Source organism: Ornithodoros turicata, chromosome 1 (genome assembly GCF_037126465.1).
Source record: "Ornithodoros turicata isolate Travis chromosome 1, ASM3712646v1, whole genome shotgun sequence".
In the NCBI taxonomy this organism is placed as follows: Eukaryota; Metazoa; Arthropoda; class Arachnida; order Ixodida; family Argasidae; genus Ornithodoros; species Ornithodoros turicata.
The window spans coordinates 227,989,737-228,012,185 of NC_088201.1; the positions used below are offsets into that span (position 1 = coordinate 227,989,737).

The 22,449-nt window shown below is 44.4% G+C and overlaps 1 protein-coding gene and 1 long non-coding RNA gene across 3 annotated transcripts in view; both read right to left on the reverse strand.

Moving 5' to 3' along the window:
• Window positions 1-624: 624 nt before the first annotated feature.
• On the reverse strand, window positions 625-1,344 carry LOC135377115 (uncharacterized). Its single transcript, XR_010418042.1, has 2 exons — window positions 1,228-1,344; window positions 625-1,106 (listed from the first exon to the last, which is right to left on the reverse strand). It is a non-coding gene; the product is annotated as an uncharacterized LOC135377115 (long non-coding RNA).
• Window positions 1,345-9,153: 7,809 nt separating this feature from the next.
• LOC135377116 (uncharacterized) overlaps window positions 9,154-22,449 on the reverse strand; it is a 28,282-nt gene continuing 14,986 nt past the window's right edge. For both annotated transcript variants that reach the window (XM_064609428.1, XM_064609427.1), the window contains one exon: window positions 9,154-9,493. In XM_064609428.1, coding sequence (XP_064465498.1) covers window positions 9,374-9,493 — 120 coding nt within the window. In that variant the 3' untranslated portion in view covers window positions 9,154-9,373. The remainder of the gene's footprint in view (window positions 9,494-22,449) is intronic.

Consider the following 22,449-nt stretch of genomic DNA (forward strand, 5'->3'; position numbering starts at 1 on the left):
ACATGCCGTGACTTTCATAGCATACATCGCGAACTCTGGAAATCAACTGGATCAGTTCAAGAATGGGAACATATGCATAGCTATCTGCTTCGCATGTGCCTGGTATCTGCGGCAGCCTGACAGTGGATGGTTCTACAAACCCCAAGCTTCGTTTCCAGTGGTTCTCTCTTTCACGCCTGCTATAAATGATCCACATTGAGTTTTCACTGACTTCCGAAATTTCATTTTTGTATCTAAATAACCATTCAACCAAATCTTCCGATATCTCACTGATTGTGGAGTCTGGAATTTGCCGGGCTTCTTTCCACTTGAGCAGGAGAAAGGATAATTGATCAACAGCGTTCCACATGCTTGGTTCTTCGTCAGAGTGTCTTTCATTCCGAATCTCTTCCTCAATGTCGCCTGAATAATCGCTGTCAGCGTAGTCTTGCAAAAACGGACGACCGCAAAATCTTGTTGTTCAGTGCCAGTGAAGAAATGCTTGTGGTGTCTCCTTGCATGTTTACTGAAGGAAGCATAACGCTTGAAACTTTGTGCGCAGCCCTCGAGACTACATATCCAGCCTTCCTCACTGATGTATACGAAAACGAAATTGCGAAAAAGGGACTTGACAGAAGCCCAAGCTCTTGCATAGCATTTTGTGCAGGTATATGTATTGACCTCTGAAGATTACAACATAGGTTGTAAAGTTACAACATAATTTGTTGAGTTTCATAATTAACTAATAAACAATTAGTGAAAGTTCCACATGTTAACTTGAACTTCAATAGACACAGGGACTCGCATACTTTGGTACCGGCACAGTCACAGGCACAGTCAGGAACGTCAGAACAGGAGGGGGGGCGCAAAGCTCCGGTTTTGCCCCCTCCCCCTTCCACCCACCAACTCCACACACTGACGCCTATCACTGGAATTGCGAACTCTGCGACTTTCAAAAATCGTCGACGGCACGGCGAAGAAGGTTGATAACTGACATAAGAAGCAAGTCCTGGCTTGATGACGATAAGTTTACCTATTAGTACGCTGTGGCGACTTTTTCGGGAGTTTTGATTCAGTATTTGGCACGTTGAGATGTTTCGGACCGCACATGTCGCTGGACGGGTATGCTGTAGCCAGAGAACAGTGACGAAATAGAAATATATGAAGACTAGTATGAGAAATGGTGAAGTAGAGACTCCTTCAGCAGGACAGTACTGCAAGTTAAAGCATGTAGGAAGACCAGCTTACCTGGAGGCAGGTAAATGATGCATTCACACTGGTATAAGCTTGTAACGGGCAACGTTAATTTCAGTCTGAGGACGACGAAGCAGGTAACAGGACGACGGGTCCAGTGTGTTTTTTTCCCACCTGGCATCTGCTTCGTCGTCCTCTGTCTAACATCTCCTCTGCATCATGCATGCAGGTTCATGGTAACGAGTATGGCGGGCTAGAATGCTGTGCTTCTGTGCGCCTTGCTTTCCTTTTAGTCTCTCCACAGTCTACTCTGTAGCTTAGTGAAAATATTGTAAAGAAACACCAAGAGTGTGAACAGGATGACTCCTGCTCTTCTTGTTGCATTATACATGCCGCCTCATTTTGCACAGGTGTTTCACCAGGATCTGCAAGATTTCATTGATCTTGAGCCGGACGAAGTGATACCAAAAGCTGCAAAAATCAAGATTGCTAACAAATCCCGGATCACTACCGCCACCACGGTAAATTTTGGAATTCGTTTCATAATGTGGCTCGTTTAGTTTATATTGTTTTGAGGTTTCATCATTGTAGCATATTACTCGAAGGCCACGTCAGAAGAGCAGCACGCAAGATTTTGAAGACGCAGCACCTCTGATGGTCCCGGGCCGACAGTAAAGCACTATTTCTGAAGCCTATGCACCAATTACTGCATGGTTATATGGCAAAGTGTTGCAACTTTTGTCTAAGTATCAGAACAAAGCTTACTTCCGGCAGTTTTATTGTTTTGAGTACCAAGTGTTGACATTTTTCAGGCTTGTAGCTTCCCTCGAGACAGCGCACACGCCACTGCAGGACCCGGGTGATTATAAAAAATTCGTCCTTCCCGGCTTTGGTAACCAAGAAAGTGTCTTGTCAAAGGGTACTCCCATAAATGGGAAAGCAAGACGCCACATCGTTTCAGAGCTGCTTCAAGCGTGTGCCAAAATTGCATGGTAAGCCACGGCAGCTTAGTCTGCCACCGCTGCTAAGTATGCTACTCGTATGCTATCAGCATTAGGATTTCTTTTGCTTGTATCTTTTTACATTAAAAAACGCCTTTTTCTGTTCAGGTTTCCGTCTCCATGCGCACGACAGGGCGCTTGATCTACTTTTGTTGAAGTACCCCCACTTGATGGATACTATTGGAACTGGAGGGGTACGTTTGTTGTTCCTTACTGAGGAGACATTTAATAGGACGCTGTCAGATGGATACTTCTGACTGCTGTAGAAGTTACGTACTTTACTTATGCTATCTCGCGAAACTTTGTTTATCTTAGCAATTGTGGAAAGAGAACCTGAGGCGAAAATTCAAAAATGAAAGAGCGAAGCCCCGATCCAAGTGAGGAGGGTGTGAGGAACATTCGCGAAAAGCATAAGTAGAAGACCAATCCCTGCAGAAAAGGAGAAGATGGGACAGCACTAAAGATTGTGCGCTAAGTATCCCGCATATGTGTGTGTACAAACCCTCTCATTCCCATCGTGTTATATACAGGGTGTCCAAACCAACGCGCACAAGTGGTTTAAAAAAAGACAATGCGCTCCATGTAAATGAAAACAGCTGGGTGTAAACGCAAGTTGTGTTTCCGAACCCCCTGATATTCTCATTGCGCATAACTAACTTGCAAACTTTGAAAATTTTCACTGTAAAGCTAACGTGTAGATTGGAAAGTTGTAGAGAGTGTTGAGAAACCGCCATCGCGACCGTTTCCGTCTATGTACGCCCCCGGTTGGAGTTTTTTCCTGCTGACAAAGAAAGCGCGCGATATACAAGAACGTACATCGTCGCGGTACCCAGGGAGCCTTCACATGCGCCTGTAAAATAGTGAATTCACTCATCTGTGCAAATGGCATCTACAGATAAATTGGGACAGGCGACTGGTAATATTACTCTGCCCTGCAGTGTTGGTTCACGTAAAGCGTCCTGTCTTCGCTAAAGTAACCCCCCATTTTTGTTGTGTTGCTTCGGAGTGTTCTGCAATGCATAAAATCAGTAGCTGCGAAGAACGAGGTACGCTGGTTAAATGGGGGCGCGTGCCTCTGAATGGCGTCCCCTTCGCAATGCCCTCTGCTCTTTCACTGGGGAACAGCAGAAGACTTCACATAATAACGTGGACGTGGGACCGGCAAACCCGGCGAGCCCGGCGTGGGCCCATGGGTGGGACGGGGCGGCGGGATGCGTTCCCCGGGCGCTTTTGTAAATTTGATTGTGCAGCGCTTACGGTACTCACTGAAATAACAATAAAGAATGCATGGTTCCTCTTGATAAAATTCCTCTTGGAGGGCAAATTTAGATTCAATGTCTTGCTAAAAGTCACTTTAGTGCTCCTTTAAACCTGTTGGGGCAGTATTAGTCGGGGCACCTTGTATAAATAACCACATGCAATGAAGTATGGTACAGCTATTTGTGCCGTCAGTTATCATTCACTTCTACTGAAATTGCGGAATTGTAATTTTTCCCCCCACCATCTCCTCCTGAAGTTGTCTGGGCTGTGGTTAAGAGCCTCCTCTCGTTGCACGGAGAGCAACGGCGCGCTAAACTAGACTCGCGTAGGACAGCAGGAAGACATAAGAACGATATTTTTCTTGCCACCTGGGTCGTGAACACAGACTTGCATGTGGCAAAATGGAGTGACGTCGGCAGATTCTATCTGGTAGCATAAACGAGCGAGCTGAACTGGACAAATTTCGGGGCTGTGTTGTGATATTTCATGAGGATAAAGCTAAAAAGACGGAATAAATCCATATCAGGATGTGACAAAAGCGTAATAAGGTTATATGTCGTGGACCGTGGGCCTTTGCCGAGTGTACGTTTTATTACACCTTTCTGACGTTGTTACCAGGACATTCTGTAGATGCAATTTCAGGCCAGAATTTTTAGTGTACCACTTGTATGCTGCCATTTGCATTGCACCGACTGACACTGTTGCTTGTCTATCGTCTTTTCAAAGAAATAACAAGCAGTCTTCTGGCTGACCTTTCCAGGATCGTTGAATACGTTCTCCCTTGTTACCAATTGAAATCACATACGATCCCTTCGCACCAGTCTGATTTTAATTCACACGAAGCACATAACTTTATTTCAGAACATGGACAACCTTGGAATTGAAGGTGAAAATGGCACCACCATACAGCAACACCAGGAATGGTTACTAACATCAGCGCCCGAGGAAACGGACCACTACAAGGAAAGAATGGTGGTTACAGCAAAGGCAAGGCAAGAACATATCAAGTCCCTGACAGTCCATAGTAGTTGTTAGTATTCCTTGTCACGGGATCCTCAATGAGCTCTTTCCTCAGTTACAACAATGTGTATTCTCTGATTTCAGGCCTTATTGGAGTTCGAAATACAGAGAGGAAACTGGTTATGCCAATCCCGAGTGGGTTGACGACCGTAACAGCCTTCATTAATGAACAGGAAAGTGAAGAGGATATCACTAGTGTACAGTATACAGGTAAGCGTAATTCGTTTTGCATAAGTACTACCGTGAGCATTCAGGGAACACCAAGTGTGTGGTAAACGGCCTCGCACACGACTTGTGGCGGCGCCCAGTGCACGATTTGAACAAGAAATCGGTCGAGAGCGGCGATGTCGTGTTTTAATGTTACTTTTATGTATTTGCGACCTTCTGCATGGCGGGCACGAAGTCATTTACCCTCCGCTCGGTGTTTACGCTCGTAATGCTCACGGTAGCACATCCACAAAAAAGTCATAGTCAGAAGCGCACAAACACACACGGACGAAGGCACGCAGACGAACAACTAGAACAGTGCGCTAGTGTTGTCTTCTGGCCTTCGTCCGTGTGTTTGCGCGCTTGTGATTATGAGTTACCTATACCAACTAGCCCACCGTCTTTCATGGCTGTATTCTATTAGCTTGCACAGCGCATATACTGATGTACGTCTGAGTTTTGACATGGTAGCTACTGACAACATAGTTTCTGAAACATTCAACACTACCCAGTACCAGCTGCGTTATCTATATTTCGCTTTTGTTTTCTGTGCCAAACAAATTGATCTTACCCCACACATTCATGTCACGGCAGCGAACACAAGCATATTCGTGTGTTGGGACACTTGAACTCTTTCTTTTTCTGACCGCATAGCATGGTATATGCACTTACAATATTTATGCTGAAGTCGTAAATGTAAAACCAATTGCCGGCTCGCTTTATGACTTTCAGATGACACAGCTGCTACAATTGCGCTGCGCTGTGGAGATAGCATGGATACACTATTCACTATGGTGTGTGCTATTTATTTCAAACTTTATTTAGCAATGGAGACCCACAATGTCACCTGCTTTCATTACCATATCTTTCTTTGTGCTATACTGTGTAATACAATAACTTCAAAGCGACGTCCTACCGCTTCATCCAGTCATCCTGGAGAAACACCGCAGCTACGAGCTCTATGTTGACAGGCAGCTGGTCTGCGCATGTGACGGAGCAGCACAAGCCGTTTCTGCTTTTTTGCTACCTTTTGGATTATTAACATAATCTACCCTATGAAGGCACTTAACACATTAACATTTATTGAGATAGCGCTTGCTGGGCTCTCCGAAACAAAACCAAGGGTAAAATGTTTGGAATTCATTACCTTTGGAAACCATTATATGACAACAAAATAAATATTCTTGTCAAGTTGCCAAATACGTTTTGTAGTTTGTGCTTGCCATCGATCAATGATACATGGTTCGGGCGTGCGTTTTGGTGTTCAAGCAACAGTATAAAATAAGGTACTGCACAAGCATATATCAACGCTGATGCACGTAACAACAAGTGGTTGTCAAGGCACATCCCAAGCATATCACATGTACACCATGGAACGCCCCATGTTACGTACAGCATGTTACGCACCATTTTGTACGCCCCAAGGGGAATAATGCACACGCTCGAAGAGTATAATTTATGCACGTCTAAGGTGTGCATATATACCTTCGCAAAGATATCGTTTATATACCCTCGGGTATTCATATATCCCTTTGCAAAGGTATAGTTTATGCACCCCTAAGGTGTTCATGTATACCTTCACGGAGGTATAGTTTGTATACTCCTATATATTTATATATACCTTTGTCGAGGTATAATTTATATATCACCAGAGGTATACTTCCATGAAGGTATAGACAGTATATGCCTTAGGCGGGGGTATAAATTCATGCCAAAAAAGGTACGAGTTATTGCACGTCCGATTTATACCATTGAAAACAACCAGAAAACCAAGAAAATGACTTACGGCGTAGATTACTTAGGGAATCTTCGAAGACAGCTACACGTGGCTATTGAATCAGCAACCCATCCTTTCTGCACATTCCTTCTCCCCGGAGACTAAGCCTTGGGTACCATTAAAATTTTGTTCCTTGTCTGAGAACTCATCTGTTATTTGCGCCTCGTTGTCTGCTCAGGTGGTCAGTATGAACCATCTAGTCTGCGCCCTTTCATTATCGCCACGGGACGTGCCGGTTGCATTGACCTCAGCTCACTTGCTGATTTGCTAGCGCTACCAAACAGTCAAGGTGATAATCAGCCATCATCAACTCTGATTGATATCGAAGCTTTATTGCAAGGCAATTGCACCAAATACTACACCAGGTTTACACAGCTAAGCTTGAAACATTGCTTACAGGGTGGACTTCCTTCGTAGTTGCTTACGTTGAGCGGCAGATCTGAAATACTAAAATGCGCGGCAGTGCACACACGCGCACATTCTCATTGTCCTCTGCCGTTTGTCCTCGGCTTGTCGCCTGTCCTCCTGACTCAGCAACGAAATCACAACAAAGGATGTGGTATATCGGAAATATCTCGTTCCAGAACTGCATATATTTATTACAAAGCGAGCTTCTCTGTGAAGCTATAGGGCGCTCAGATAAACACACTTCTGATATAGTGAACTAGAATTAGAGGTGTGCTGAGCGATGGATAGTACTCTCGCTACTAGATGGTTCCACATCTGTCTCGATCGCGCGCGACTGAATCGCCAGATTTCCGCCGAACTAATCGTCACGTGACAGCGTCTGAGCCATTAGCTCAAGAGTATGTATTCTTTCTTGCATGCGCCGTGTTTCACCTTGACCAGGGCAGAGAGCCCCGCAAAGAAGTGGGTCACTGCAGTAATTAATCAAAAGAAAAAGAAAAATGTGTTTTTATGTTCACGCGCAACCTTCAAAGTTGCGCAACCGCGCAACTGTTGAGTTCTAGTTCAGCTCCAAAACGGCGTTGACGGTTGCGGTTTGGTGCAGTTCCGGCTCGGCCAAAAATAACGGTTAGTAACAGTTGAGGAAAAATATCATACGCTCTTTGGCTGCACGTTGAACATATGTTTATAAGTCCCAAACGTCGCCACACCAGCATTGGACAGCTGTTTCGGCCTTATTGGGCCTTCATCAGCAATGCGTAGGTGGGCGACGTTTGAGCGAGTGGCGTCGGAAGGTCACGTGGAACGTGATGTCCTCCCGTCAGGGTGAGTGACTCACCTCTGAAAGCCCAGTGCGAAGCCAGTAAAGTATTAAATGAGGAAAAATAGCGTACGCTCATTGGCTGCACGTTGAACATATGTTTATAAGTCCCAAACGTCGCCACACCAGCATTGGACAGCTGTTTCGGCCTTATTGGGCCTTCATCAGCAATGCGTAGGTGGGTGACGTTTGAGCGAGTGGCGTCGGAAGGTCACGTGGAACGTGATGTCCTCCCGTCAGGGTGAGTGACTCACCTCTGAAAGCCCAGTGCGAAGCCAGTAAAGTATCAAATGAGGAAAAATAGCATACACTCTTTGGCTGCACGTTGAACATATGTTTATAAGTCCCAAACGTCGCCACACCAGCATTGGATAGCTGTTTCGGCCTTATTGGGCCTTCATCAGCAATGCGTAGGTGGGCGACGTTTGAGCGAGTGGCGTCGGAAGGTCACGTGGAACGTGATGTCCACCCGTCAGGGTGAGTGACTGTTAGTAACAGTGTTCGTTTCAGATTGGGTTCGACTCTCTGACACAAATAGTCTCAATAAATAAGTGCACGGTTCATAATCTATGCATGGACGTAGGAAAGTGGGACACTTACACTTTTTGTCCTCCATGACGAAGCAAAAAGCTCAGGGGAAGAAAAAAAAAAGTGCAAAAGTGCAATGAACCACTCAATAAGTTTGTGAAGGGTACCTGTTATCAGGGCGCAAAACTATTCCACTATTAAAACTGCGATCTAGCACGTTGAGTCCGCTGACACGGTCACATGAAATAACTGCTTTGTGAGCTGCACAAGCAAGCTGCTTTGAAAAAAAAAACAAAAAAACTTCTACACTGAAAATAGCCACACACTGGAATACTGAGGTCGTCGTAGTTCGAAAAAAAAAAACGCTTTGTGTGCGGCAATCGCATTTTGTCAAAGATCACGTGCCCGGCTTGAATCGAGGGGTACACGCCTGCAATGCTTCGCATAGACCACTAACACTAGTCCACCTTACTGCTGACGTCATCCGACGAGAACACAGGTTTCCAAGCGGACGATAATGCTGGTGGGTGACGTCATAGTATCCTGCTCCGGACGAAACACCCTAGTACGGAACTTTTGTTTTTTTTCTTTTGCTCTTCGCATTTCGGTCATCATCATTGTCATTGTCATTGTCATCATTTACGAATTAACTACCAGCGCAAAAAGCATTAGTTTGTTGTATTCGGCATCGAGAAGTGCTCCGTGTTCGGTGTGATGCTCACCTTTACAAAAAAAAAAATCCTTGCGGAGTCTCCCTTTAACCTAACCCAACCGAACCAGGTGTACAAGTGACAAGTGTTATTGCGTATTTAAAACGCGTAATGTGTCATGGTTATCTCTGTCCTGTCGTTCGCCTTGACATTCGCAAACCAAATTTAAAACCATCCGGATAACCTACACTTGCAAAGTAGTTTGACGGCACTCAGAGCGCGTAATGTAGGATAACCATCCAAGAATCAGCCGCGTTTTGAGTTGCCTCCAACTTTACGCAACCTCACGTTATAGCTCTTGTAGCACAGTTTGAACAATTATCGCACAAGTGGCAAATGAGCATCAATCTGTTATAGAGTGACATATTGAACAGCAATATTGAACACAAGACAGCGGCAGCAGCCACTTAGTCGAATCGAAGTACCAAGCACGACACGACCAGGTAATCTGGAGCAGATGAACGTCATGTCATGGATATTTAGCACAGGCATCCATTTCGTCGTAATGGCTGTCTGGTAGGTTCCAGTTACGACGGGACAGCGCTTTTATCTCGCTGTATTTCTTTTCACATTTCTTCAAGAAGCACAGCTGTAGGGAAAAAAAGGAGAAACGATTATTGTTTACCACGGAAAGTAGAGCGACTTTGTCCATTATGACATTCCGGTGACCTGTGACAATTCGTGCGGAAGCCAGACGGGGAGGTACCTTAATGATAGGCTTATGTAACATGCTACATCTCTAAAATCAGGGACAGAAAACAATTTGGCGCTCCACTCAGGAGCATCTGGCTACTGACCTATATTAGGGAGCACTCGGGTTTTCGCCAGACAGAGAGATCAGTGCACTAGAGCGATATTCGAATCTCTCGCGTGACAGAAAAGAAAGCTGTCAGTGCACTTTGCATTGAGCTTCAACTACGGGAGATTGCCTATCTAGAGGCTTCTCCTGTGTAGCCAATGTGCCCCGTATTCCCTTGTTCCCTCCCATTACCCTTTTATTTTCCTGCGGTGCACAGCATAAACTTCAGCTGTTACTCAGCGCCTATGTTGTGTCGTCGATGGTTGCTGCGCTGTGTTGTTGCGTTCATTAAACAGATCGCACCATGGACGTACACATAGATGAACGCCTGTGTCTGAATCCAAATCGCGGTCCAATAACGTGAATCGTATGAGAGTTATTCAACTTTAGACCCATCGTCAGTTCAGCTGAGTCGTTGAAATGAAAGCATCGGCACGCGAATTCTCTTTGTTTTTTCCTTTGCAAAAATAAACATACATGTGACATACGTAGAACTGTACATGAAGACATGCGACGTTGTCCAAACTCACTTGGATAGCCAATGACTTTCCCGTCGTGTATTGTGCGCTATTTGAGTACAAAATGCATCTCCGCGGCTATATGAATCATGAACCTTCGAACGTTTTTCTGTTTCGTGCCACGCAACCAGGGATTGTGACGGGAAACAGATGCTGAAACTATGAACGGTATCTACCTGAATTTCATCGGAAACAAAAATAGAAACAGAAACGATAATGGTTTCGTTACTAACACCAGAAACCGAAACAGAAACAAAAATGTATTTTCATTCGTCCTACCAAAATCGGGAACAGAAACGAGAACGGAGCCCGACACCGAAAGAGCTGAGGCACAAAAACAACCGAAATACATCCTGCAGGAACGGAAATCGTTACCAATATTTAATCACCAATGAATGAAAACAGTAAGGAATACAATAAGCGGGGAACTTCGAGGGACAAAAAATGGAAGACTGGCTAGTCGCTGACGGCCGGTAATGACAAAAGCGGCAGTCCAGATTATATCAACATTTGACCAAGATTGATAGTGATGGATAAAGGTATGGAACAGCAGGCGTTTTATGAAAGGCATTAGCTCGGTAATAGGTAGTACGAGCTTGTCTTGGTAGAGCGACTGATTTTCCTGAGAGACTTCAGTGGCAAAGCGTTCCACCGAACTTGCGTAAGATTAATGTAGAAAATGAAAACTAACTTCTTGTTAACACAATCATCCGTGATCGAAGCCATAAAATGACGTAAATTCGTCACGTTAAACTCGCATATATTGCTAATCAGCCTTAGATGGTGTTCCGCGGCGAGGAGAAAAATATACAAGATAAGGAACAAGACAAGCGCGCGAAAATTCTATTCTGCTCCGAAAAGGAGGTGAACACAACAGTGAGTACTGAACTGTACAAAATAGATGCCGCAGGGAATCGGAACCGACTGAATATGGAACCATCTTGCCCTGTAATAGAGTGGAACTCCTGTCGACCGCGCCATGTCAGGCACACAAAAAATTAATGACGGTGTCGCCCAGCTGGTCGCGTGATGACACAGTGGTGGTCCAGATGATATCTTCATTTGGCCAGGTCATATATCGATGAATAAAGGTGTGAACAGCAGGCGTGCTACCATAGCCGACTTTTATTCAAGTTAGACGTTATAGAAGATAGCATTAAGACTTTAGGTTCGTAAAGGGTCGAATTAAAGAGCTAGTACATGTCGATGCGTCGATTCTGGCCTATGAAGTCTAGTGGCCTAGTTCATCGCTTTTATGAACGCCACGGTGAAAGTGATGAAATGTCAGAGGCAGTGATGACGACGATGATGATGCTCACACAATGTTCTTTTCAGTAACAATCACTGCACATAACGGCAAAGGTGGCTTTCTTGAAGGCCAGCTAAACCATACAGATAGAGGTTAGAAGCAAAGGCGGGGAGGAAGACCAAAAGAGGAACTGAGGAAGGAGCTGGACGGAGCTCTAATTTCTCTGTGGGTGGCCGCAGGAAGGCATACCGAATCAGTCGAGGGAACGTAGCGTATTTTTAGCTGGTGAAAGCAGGCGCAATTTCGAAACCAATTGGCAACGCTTGCTCCGGAGCTTCCGTTGGCTACAGATTTTGTCACAGTGTGCTTCAGTCGAGGATCGTAGCCAAGGCTAGTTGAGGCAGTTGCGTTGGTGTGGCGGTGGTGGGGCAGTCTGGGATGTGGCATCCACCCATCGAGATTCAAACTTGTTCGACCGCGGTCTGGCGGTAGTGGATGGTTCTCCTGATCATTTTCGAACTTCAGTTTCGCTGAGCCTCTCATTTTTTTTATATTCAGCCTCAGCTTCTTAGTATTTCTCTTAAATATATTGAGCAACCAGGCTGTACTGAAAAAGTTGTTACATGTATTGCGCGTGTTCTCAGCAGGCAACCAAGGTCCCACGAACGTCCTCAGGAAGCACAGAATATTGACCCACAAAGGCGAAGCATTGCCAGGATTTTCCCATATTGGCTGAAACTTGACACAAAGGCTCCATATTGCCATGATAGGCAAGCCTGAGCGATCAAGACACGTAAACAAACACTAACACGAGGGCTCAAAACCAGCAAGACGTTTAATATATAATAACGAACTTCATGAACATGTAGATGGTGCGTGGGAAGACAGAGAGATGGGGAATATGGAATTGAGGACAAAGTGAGTTGAAGGAAGGTCACAGGAGCCGCTTGAAGGCCGGGTGGATAGATACAGACGACACACTAATACAATTGTCCACACTCTGTATGGCCAATGCTTCTCTCAAAAGACGTTTTCGCCTGTCTCGTCCCCACGCCAGCACCGCCGTCTGGGACCATAGCGGTTGACCAAAGGCGTTAAACGATCTAACCTGAAGTTGTTCCTAGAGAGGAGATGGACCCCCATCTCCTTCGACATAGCCTTCAAATTATGTGATATCTTGTGGTAGTACGGAACTACTACATTTTTTCTCTCTTTTTCTTCCATTAAACATTTCGGGCGAACTTCAAACTGTGCAAGTAAATTGTGCTGGATTAGCTTAATCTCATAGCCTGCTCTTTGTAACTTGGCGGTCTGTAGCTTGACAGCACTGAACACGATTTGGAGTAAGACTTGGTCAGGGCACTGGTTATCAAGGAATGTATCAAACTATTTTTCACCAACTTAGAATGGCAACTCCTTCTTGGCAGAAGGGGTTTTTTACTTGAAGCACCATATTGCCAGCAGTGTAAGGTCAAATATAAAAACTTCAATTTCCCGTCGGTATGATGCTCACACTTTTGGCATACCCAAGAATTTTCCGATTGGCAACGTTGTCAAGAAGAAGAATTCGCTTCTCTTCGGTCAGTCCTCCGTCGCTCGGTTCGCAAACCTGCTGTGAAACGCCGTGAAGAGCACGTCCATTCATCAACTCTCTCCGTCAATCCTGCAGTGCATCTGTCGTCGCACCTCACAGACCTTCTCTCCAAAACGCCAAAGTTCTGCCTTAAGAGGGCATACCAGCTCTCCGTCCCAATGTATTTCCTATGGAACATATCTTATGCTTTTTCTCGGTAACTATCGCGCAGATTTTGACGCGGGTGATTTCACAATAAAGAGGAAGACGGGATGAACAGAATAATGTTATTAGGTTTCTCATACATGTCGTATGTATTTTACGGCGACGTCATGAACATGAAAAAAATACACAATTTTTCCCCTGACTCTTTGGACAGGTTTTTATTAAACTTCTATAGCCATTTCAAAAAAAAAAAAAAAACGTTCCATTTACTTTCTCCTGATATGTTTCAGGAATTGATAGATCGTTTTTATAAAAAAGCATGAAATGTGAGTACGCAAAATCACCAACTAAAAGTCCAGTGAACGGCATCGTTCTGACGAGGCAGCAAAACCGCGCGGACCGTATCCTTCCGCCGAGCAAGCGTGCGCGTGCGCACTGGACGGCACTGCTGGCTCCTCTCTCCTCATTACTTTCCTGGACCGCTGACTTAGGGCATGACCTTGGAGACCAGAACAAAAGCTTACTTAGCTGCTCGTAAAGGGATTATCGTCTGAGCCGGCATTGTCGCCAACAACCACAGGCCAACAACCGTCTTCTTTTTTCGGTGCGCGTATAGAGAATTGAGATGAGTTTATTAGCTTCACATGAAACGTCAATTTGCCCGATTCTGCCGGGTTTGTGTTTACTCAGACAACTGTCTCATAAGGCTAACGAGAATCTGCCGTATTTACGATTAGTGGAAGGCCGACTTTACAAATATTCCAGTAACGTTCAACATGACTGCCCTGTAATATGAGAGAACTGATGCTCTGAGGCTGGAACAACATAGTAAGGACAAACACACACAAAGCCTCAATTTGCCTATGAAATTAACGATGAAAGATGGAAGTCACTGAAAAGGTTAGCCAGCTGTAGGAGTGGGTGAAGAAGATGTGGGTTCGACCCCTACAGCTGGCTAACCTTTTCAGTGACTTCCATCTTTCATTGCCCTGTAATGTTCGTAATGTTGAAACAGCGATCAAGAGGATTACACACAAATAAATGTTCCTCAGGATAACTGCATTTAGAACTGCAGGTTTCTTTGTTCTTCTCTTTCTTTCTTTTATTGATAGATTTATTTTCATTTTTATCTTATTATATTTTTTCGTCAACGCTCCACGTGAACCAATAAGAAAAATCGATCAAGCGACCGCTGCACAATTATTTCCGCCCAGGCAATGGGCAACAGTCTTTTCCGGAACCCAAATTCACGTTCGCGAAAGAAGGAAAACCAACGACAATGCTCGATTGCTTGGTACGATGATATGCCGTGTTTAAAAGTCCGACATCACTATTTACCACACAAACTCAACAACTTTCGATGAAAAAATGGCTAGGAAGCAAGCGAGCTGGTGAAGATGATGCATGATGTAAAACCCTGAGACTAGGGGACGCGAAGGGACAGACACGAACAGCTGTTTTTGAGACTTCGTGTTTGTGTCTGTCCCTTCGTGTTCCCTAGTTTTTCGGGGTTTTACATCATGCATGAAATTTCGATGTCTGTCCAAGTCATTTTAGCGAACGAGAGCCACATTTTTGGCTGCTTAGGCTTAGCGGGGCGGACGCGACGGAACAACACATTAGGTAGTTGATTATTAGATTAGTAAAAGTTCGGTGTTTGCATTTTCATGTTCATGTTGTTTATTTTTCAACGGGGACTTCGATCACGTTATTTGAGATACGGCCAATTTTTCGATACCGGTTCCCTGGATTTTCCATCTTTCGACACTTCTTGCTGGTTCCGCGTTGGATGACCCAAAACCTGTACCCGTCGTTCTTTGCACCGCAAACAAAGGAAAGCCTTCTGAGGAAGATCAGGAAAAGCTCCGGGTCACTGGGGATTCGCCACTGAACTAGTGACTCTACGCTGAACCAGCTGAACGAAAGGTCTGGTGTAATGTGAAGTACCCTGCGAAAACCAAGGAGTACTGAAGTTTCCGGGTAATAATCAGCGCATTATGAGACGGAATTCGTGCTCCGAGACCTCCTCGCGTACATAAAGACGGAGTTCAAAGAGTTTTAGGAGCTTCCTTCTCCTTTTTTATTTCTTTTTCTTTTTTTTTTGAATAGCTGTTGCTAAATGCAATGCATTTATTTAGACTGACTGAGTGTAAGTATTGAGCCTATAAAAGGCCGAAAATCATAACGTCGAACTATCAGAAAGCCGAAAATCAGAAGGCTGAAAACGGAAAGGCCAAAGAGACACGGGGTGAGCACTCTAGTGAATGACCACTGAATGGGATGGTGTTGATTATGAAGTTTATAAGTTTTGTGGCTATTGTATTAGAAATCAAATAACTGGAATGCATAGCATTTCGTGCTCGCAAATAGACTAGCCAGCGAAGATGAAAAACAATAATGTACAACTTGTTTACTACGAAAAGAAAGTGCGTGGTGGGTAAAGTGCGGATAATTGTGCACTAAAAGCCCCTGAAATATAGATGCAAACCTAAATAGTCGATGAAGCACATCACAGCCGACCGAGTGTTATCGTTCGCTTTGCGGATTTGTTGAAATTAGGAGACATAGGGTTCTTTTTTTTTTTCGTTTTTTTTTCACGTATTAATGAATAATTACATCTACATTCCATTCAACGAACAACATTAAATGGATATAGTTCGCTGCATTAGTTCGCTAGCCATATCGTTCGCTGGATGCTTGTATTTCTCTACTGTCGGTGAGACACAGGTTTTACAGTTGTCCTTACATCTTTTTCTGTGCCGATGTTTATGGGTTATAAAAGCTCTACACCCACTTATTCAGTTGTTTCATTGCCCTTACAACTCCGCTTCTGCTGAAAATACTGTACATCAACATCAGTGTCTGGCCACCACCAACAACAAAAAAAGAACTATATATGAAAATACTAGTATTCCGGTCAGTGGCGTAGCTACGGGGAGGCTACGGGGGGCCCGAGCCCCCCTAACTGCCACTAGCCGACCCACGCAAATAGTGCAAATCCGAGGAGAAAATAACATATGGGGGGAGGGGGGGGCTAGCGTGACGATCGCGAAAGTTCTTACAGTTCATGGCGTCTATCCAAGCGGCACACTTGAATCGTTTCTAAAGTATGAGCTTTTCAAAATCCTTCCAATCTCGTGACACCACCTCATTGGACATCACAGTATAATCGTATTGTGAATAAGTCCGACCATACCCACGTTCAGCGAGCGTGAAGTCAGAGCCTCAGGATAGTGGGCATATGCGTTTACTTTCGTTGGTACGAATACAGAAGGTCATTGCGCTCAGTATTCTGTAGCACTCCTCTTTATAACAGAACGCGGCTACCATTTTCCCAACATATCTGCCAGAAATAAGTAGAAGGCAGCAGGACCTTGGAAAATCACTAGTGATGAATCACCTCGTGTCATAGTCAAGATTTATTTGCTGATGGAGAATCGCTTCCTAATCTTACCGCGTTGTCAGTACTCAGCAAAATTTGCGAGAGAGGAACAGAAAGAACAGATGTAATCGGCACAATGCAAGCGGCGCAGCGGGTGCATTTATGTTCCTTGTTCAATGGTTTTACTATGCGTTAGCATCAATGATAATTTAAAGAATCCCGTCTCCCAACTTAAATAAATAATGTGATAGAGCTTGGTCGGCTATGATCCGTTTCCTCAGCTGTTCACAACGGCGCTCCTGTAATTTCCGGGATACGGCGAAATCGTCCCCAGTGGGAACCTAGTTTAGAACCGGGTCCTAGGTTAGTTTTCAGAGGTTTGGTTAGTTTAGGCTTGTTTTTGACAGTCCACAGTCCATCGCATCCTCCTCATCACATTATAACTGGATATTCCGAAATCCTAAGCTGTTATTTGAAGAAAAGTAATTGATAACGTACAAACATGAGTAAGAAACAACGTAAACAGCATAACAGCATTTGATCGAACGCCGTTTGGTCGAACGCAGTTTGATCGAAGGCGTTTGAGCGACGCCGTTTGTTCGAAAGATGATTCTTCGAAGGGAGTTCGAAGCTCGCAGCGTGTCCTTACCACCTCTGTTTCTGTAACTCCTGACTCGAACATACGGAGCAGGCAATAAGTGTTCTCTCCTTCTTTGTTTGTTTGTTTCTTGCGTCTTCTTTTTTTCAGCTAAAGAGAGGAGGCCACTGGTTATTTGCGGACCTTTGTCATTCACTAACAGCACAGCCTTCTCGCTTTTTACTCTCTCCCATCCGAAAGGAAACTAAATTGAATGGAACAATGCGGAGGTATCCCGTGAAATTGTAACGGGACCCATTACTTCAGTCCCCACTTCACCTCCAGCAATGCGGTAGAGTATCGCGCCCGGCGATGAAACTCCCCACCTATCATCCTGAAATAAAGTTGTTGTTGTATCCCGCGAACAAGTGGGACGCATACCGAAGAAAATGTCTTCAAGTTGGGAGCAGCCAATAGTCTGTCCCTTACAAAAATAAGTTTAGCCAGCCTATTGACATCCTTTGGACGTTCTATTTCTTGAATAGACTTCCTTTGGACTACTGAATATATAGCCTGTCTGTTTCAAGTCTATAGACATCCTTTGGACTACCTTGTATCCTTTCTTTGGCCCGTCAATGGGAGATTGGCACCAACAGTCTATAGACAACCTGCCATAGAAAGGAAACATATATTTGCCATTGCCTGTCTATTGACTTTCTATAGGCTGACGATAGATTGGGCAGTGGTCAACATTCCCCTTCTACCATCATGATATGCCCCCTATTTGGATTCATGAACCGTGATCAGCTGAATCCAAACCTGGAATTCTGCTGAGATCCTGTTGTGTAAAAGTGATGTTTTTTCCCTGTGTTGAGAAGCAATACTTGGCCATCATTGGCACACTTATTGAGGATAATCCTTAGTGCCATCTGCAATAGCTTAACCAGTGCAAGAACGTAGCACGTGCAGTTAGAAAGGCATATGCAGCACCGTCGTCATCTTCCTAGCAGAAAAGAGATATCATATATTGCTTGACTTTCGAGTTTACGCAAATTCGAGTGGCCTGCTTGCCTTTGACGAGTCAGAATGAACGGTGAGGTGTTCCAGCTTAATTTGATTATGCCTACTTCTATCCCCGAAGTGAGGAATTGCTTGGAGTAGTAACTCAACACCAAGATAACCCTTGTGTTTTTAACTGCTTTCGGTCTGAGACATTCAGTAGGTCCATTGAAAGTCAAATTTTTGCAGTGCGTCGTATCCACGCAGGTTCACGTTGATGCAGGTTGCGTGCTCACTGCATAAATTTCACTTTCAATGAACCTTCTGAATGTCTCAAACCGGTGGGAATTACAAACACAGGCGTTATCTTGGTGGTGATCTAATACTCTAAGATATTCCTTACTTCGGTCTTCGATGGATGCGTAATCGAATTAAGCAGGGATACATCACCATTCATTCTGACTTAGAGGCAAGCATGACACTCGAATTTGCCTTTCGTAGGGCCTTTCGTGTCAAAGTCCGACACTTTACCTCTCGACGAAGAGCGCAAAGGGTGCGCGCCGCCTTAAACTCGCGACGTGAACCACGCACAATGGGGATTATTTCGCAGTCGGAGGCGAACGGCGTGATAAGGAAGTCGACCGTGGCACCATCTAGAATCGAGAAAATCGTGAATCGGAGTTGTTCCCCGACTGGTATGGCCTCCTAATGTGAAACCTTCAAAGTTCGATTTCATCTCCGACGTGGACCTCATAGCTGCAATGTGGTTCCCAAACACATGCTTTCATTGAAAATTCGATTGCCAAGCTTTCCCAATGCACGGGTCCCGGCTACTGTGTCAAAATCCCGTTCTGTGGTCGCGGCACAGGAAGAGTTGCAGGCTAAAAACCTCGTCTTGCTTCAAACTGACAAATCTGGCCGTTTTGGTGTTCTCCCGAGAGAAGAGTTCTCAAAAAAGCGATCGGATGCGATTGACGAGCTGTTAGTGCCTTTCATTGGGAACCTTCGAACATTGAAAAGGGATGTTTCGAATATTTTGAATGAAAACGAAATGTCAACCTTGGTAAAAATATCAAAGGAACTGCGTCTTGCGCGTTCTCTTCAAAATTTTTGTTGAAGGACCATAAACCCAATCTACCCCATAGAATTGTACTTAATGAAAATAGCACTTGGCAGAAGTTCGTATCAGCGTTCATCCAGAAATCATTGTCAGTTTTAAATGTACCCAACCCCTTAACTCTGAGAAACTCCGAAGAATTTGTCAAAATGCTTTTGCCATTTCATGGTTCTGAAATGTTCCCGATATCGTTGGATGTCAAAGATCTGTACTATTCTCTTAAAAAACCTTTGCTGTGAAACGCGTTTTGGATCTTTTGGTACGTTTCCAGTCTCACGCTGGCATAGCTATAAGTGATATTTTGGAATTGCTGAATTTGTACATGAATTCTAATGTAACTTGCATAGATGGCGTTTTATACACCCAAAAGGATTGTGTTTTCACAGGTTCGTCTGTTTGCACCATTCCTATCTGAAATCTATTTAGGCTGCCTCGACTTTCATTTACGTGCTTTTGTAAATTCGTCTTTGCCTGACGCTGTTTTGGTGCCTAGATACGTTGATGGTCTGATATTTATGTCTCGTTCCCGATCCTGCTTGGTAGAACTGCAACGTGTGGCTCGTGAATCGTCCCCCAAATTAACATTTACGGAAGAGCATCCTGCCGACGGGAAATTGAAGGTTTTAGATTTGACATTACACTTCAAAGGTGGGTTATGCTGGCACTATGATGCTTCAACTAAAAAAACCTTTCTGCCTAGAAGGAGTTGCCATTCTAAGTTGGTGAAAAATAGTTTGATAAATTCCTTGATAACCAGTGCCCTGACCAAGTCTTGCTTAAATTTTGTGTTCAGTGCATTCAAGCTACAGACCGCCAAGTTACAAAGAGCAGGATATGAGTTTAAGCTAATCCAGCACAATTTACTTGCACAGTTTCATGCTCGCCCGAAAGGTTTAACGGAAGAAAAAGAGAAAAACGAAAACATGGCAGTAGGTCCGTACTACCACAAGATATCACATAATTTGAAGGCTATGTCGAATGAGATGGGGGTCCGTCTCCTCTTTAGGAACAACTTCAGGTTAGATCGTTTAACGCCTTTTTCGATACCAGAGCCTGGATGTAATGCTGAACACAGAACCATCAAATTTGTTCCACGTGCAAAAAATGTTGTGTATAGAATTCTGTTAGCTTGTGGCTTTGTATACATAGGTCAAACGTCTCAAGGTTTTAACCAAAGGTTGGGCCAGCATAAAAACAGCCCAGATTCAAATTTGTCGGGCCACCTAAGGCTCTGTAATAATTGTCAACCCCTATGGTCGCAGACAGCGGTGCTGGCGTGGGAACCAGACAGGCGAAAACGTCTTTTGAGAGACGCATTGGCCATACAGGGTGTGGGCAATTGTATTAGTGTGCCGTCTCTATGTATCCACCCGGCCTTCAAGCGGCTCTTCTAACCTTCCTTCAACTCACTTTGTCCTCAATTCCATATTCCCCCTCTCTCGGTCTTCCCACGCATCGTCTACGTGTTCATGAAGTTCGTTATTATCTATTAAACGTCTTGCTGGTTTTGAGCCCTCGTGTTTGTGTTTGTTTACGTGTCTTGCGCATCGCTCAGGCTTGCCTATCATGGAATTTATTCACCAGCTAGCCTGCATTTACGCCATTTTGTCTATGCTTCATATTGCCAAGTGTGAGCAGTAATGGGGAAAATGTCGGTCGGCAATGTGGGCTCATATTGCAAAAATTCAACCAATGTGGGGAAAATGTCAGCAAGATATTACTCATGCCCATATAGCTCATGCGAACCCCCTAATAATGAAAATGGAGATAATGGGACGAACCCGTATTGGTACCTGTTCCAAATGGCGAAGTCGCACGGGAATATCGAAATTCGAAGCGTGTGAAGTGCCCTACTCAGCGCGTCGTTACATTCAATAACTTCCCGCAGACTATACACATTGCTCGAAACAACATATCTGGCAATGCCACTGTAATATGCACTGGAACTCTGCTGGTATACCTGCTGTAATGAGTCACCATCTTGCTTGATGACAATCGGTCGTAACCGCAGAATGAAACGAAGCGTTGCAAACGTCGTTTCAGCGAAATCGCGCTAATTATAGAGGGGCGTAAAAACTTTGTAGCGGTGACGAGGATGGATGTGCCTTTGCAATTTCGCTACACCTGCATTGAGTCAATGCCATGCCAACAATAATTCCGACATAATTTCCTGTCAAATACTGTGTTTTTAATTCAGGATGTCAGCTCTGCTGTGATTACCTGCTACGTAGAGCTGTAAGGCCATTCGTCTGTTTCTTTAAGGATGCTACGTAAATGCTTTGCAAAGAGAGCAACACGCGAATACTATTTATTCACGCTGTATAGGACGCTCAGACAATGTATGTTTGCTTGCTCCCAACGCTATCGAAATACTACACAGTAAAATAAGACTTACAGTAAAAAAACAGATTGTATAAACATCCTACAGATCCGTATATCTAAGACGACATCCCCGTGATATTCGAGCAACGTTCAATGAGTGTTCATATCCTGGTCTCTTGGATAGTCCAGGAGCTTCCCCAGCGTAGATGAACTGCGCTTTATACATCGGAATGCAAACATCCAGAGCGTGATATTCTGTACACAGACATGTGCTGAGACATGTGTTGTTTACTGGGTAGAATCACAAGGTAAATGGCTTTGTGGGATATCCCCTACATGTCACAAAGATATCCGGATATTCAGGACTTTCGTGACCAGGTAGAGACGTTCCAGGGATATTAATCAAAGAGGTACATTTCGTTGAATTTAAGAAACAGATAATACGAAGAGGACAACACAGGACTCAAACCAGCTGTGAAGCTTTAATGCAGAGGGTACCGGAAAAGTGGATCGTGGAATATCGTTGTCTCTGGCAAGGCTCGCAACCGTAGGAAACCTAAGCAGTCAGAGCTATATTCTTTTTTTTTTACAATTTTCTTCCCCACTTCGTTCCCTTTGTTCGTGTTTAGTATGTAACAGCAGAGCTTCAGGTAATTGTGCTTGTTGATTTTGCGAATGCGTCGCAACTGACAACTTAATGCGATAAATTTCCTCACGCCACTCGGCTCCCCAACGGAGAGTAACACGACATAGGTGCTACGTGGATTGGAGACAGACCCGCTTAGAGCCACAGATGTAGAACCGATAACCGTGGCTGTCGTACGATTTTTCTGTTGCTAAGGTG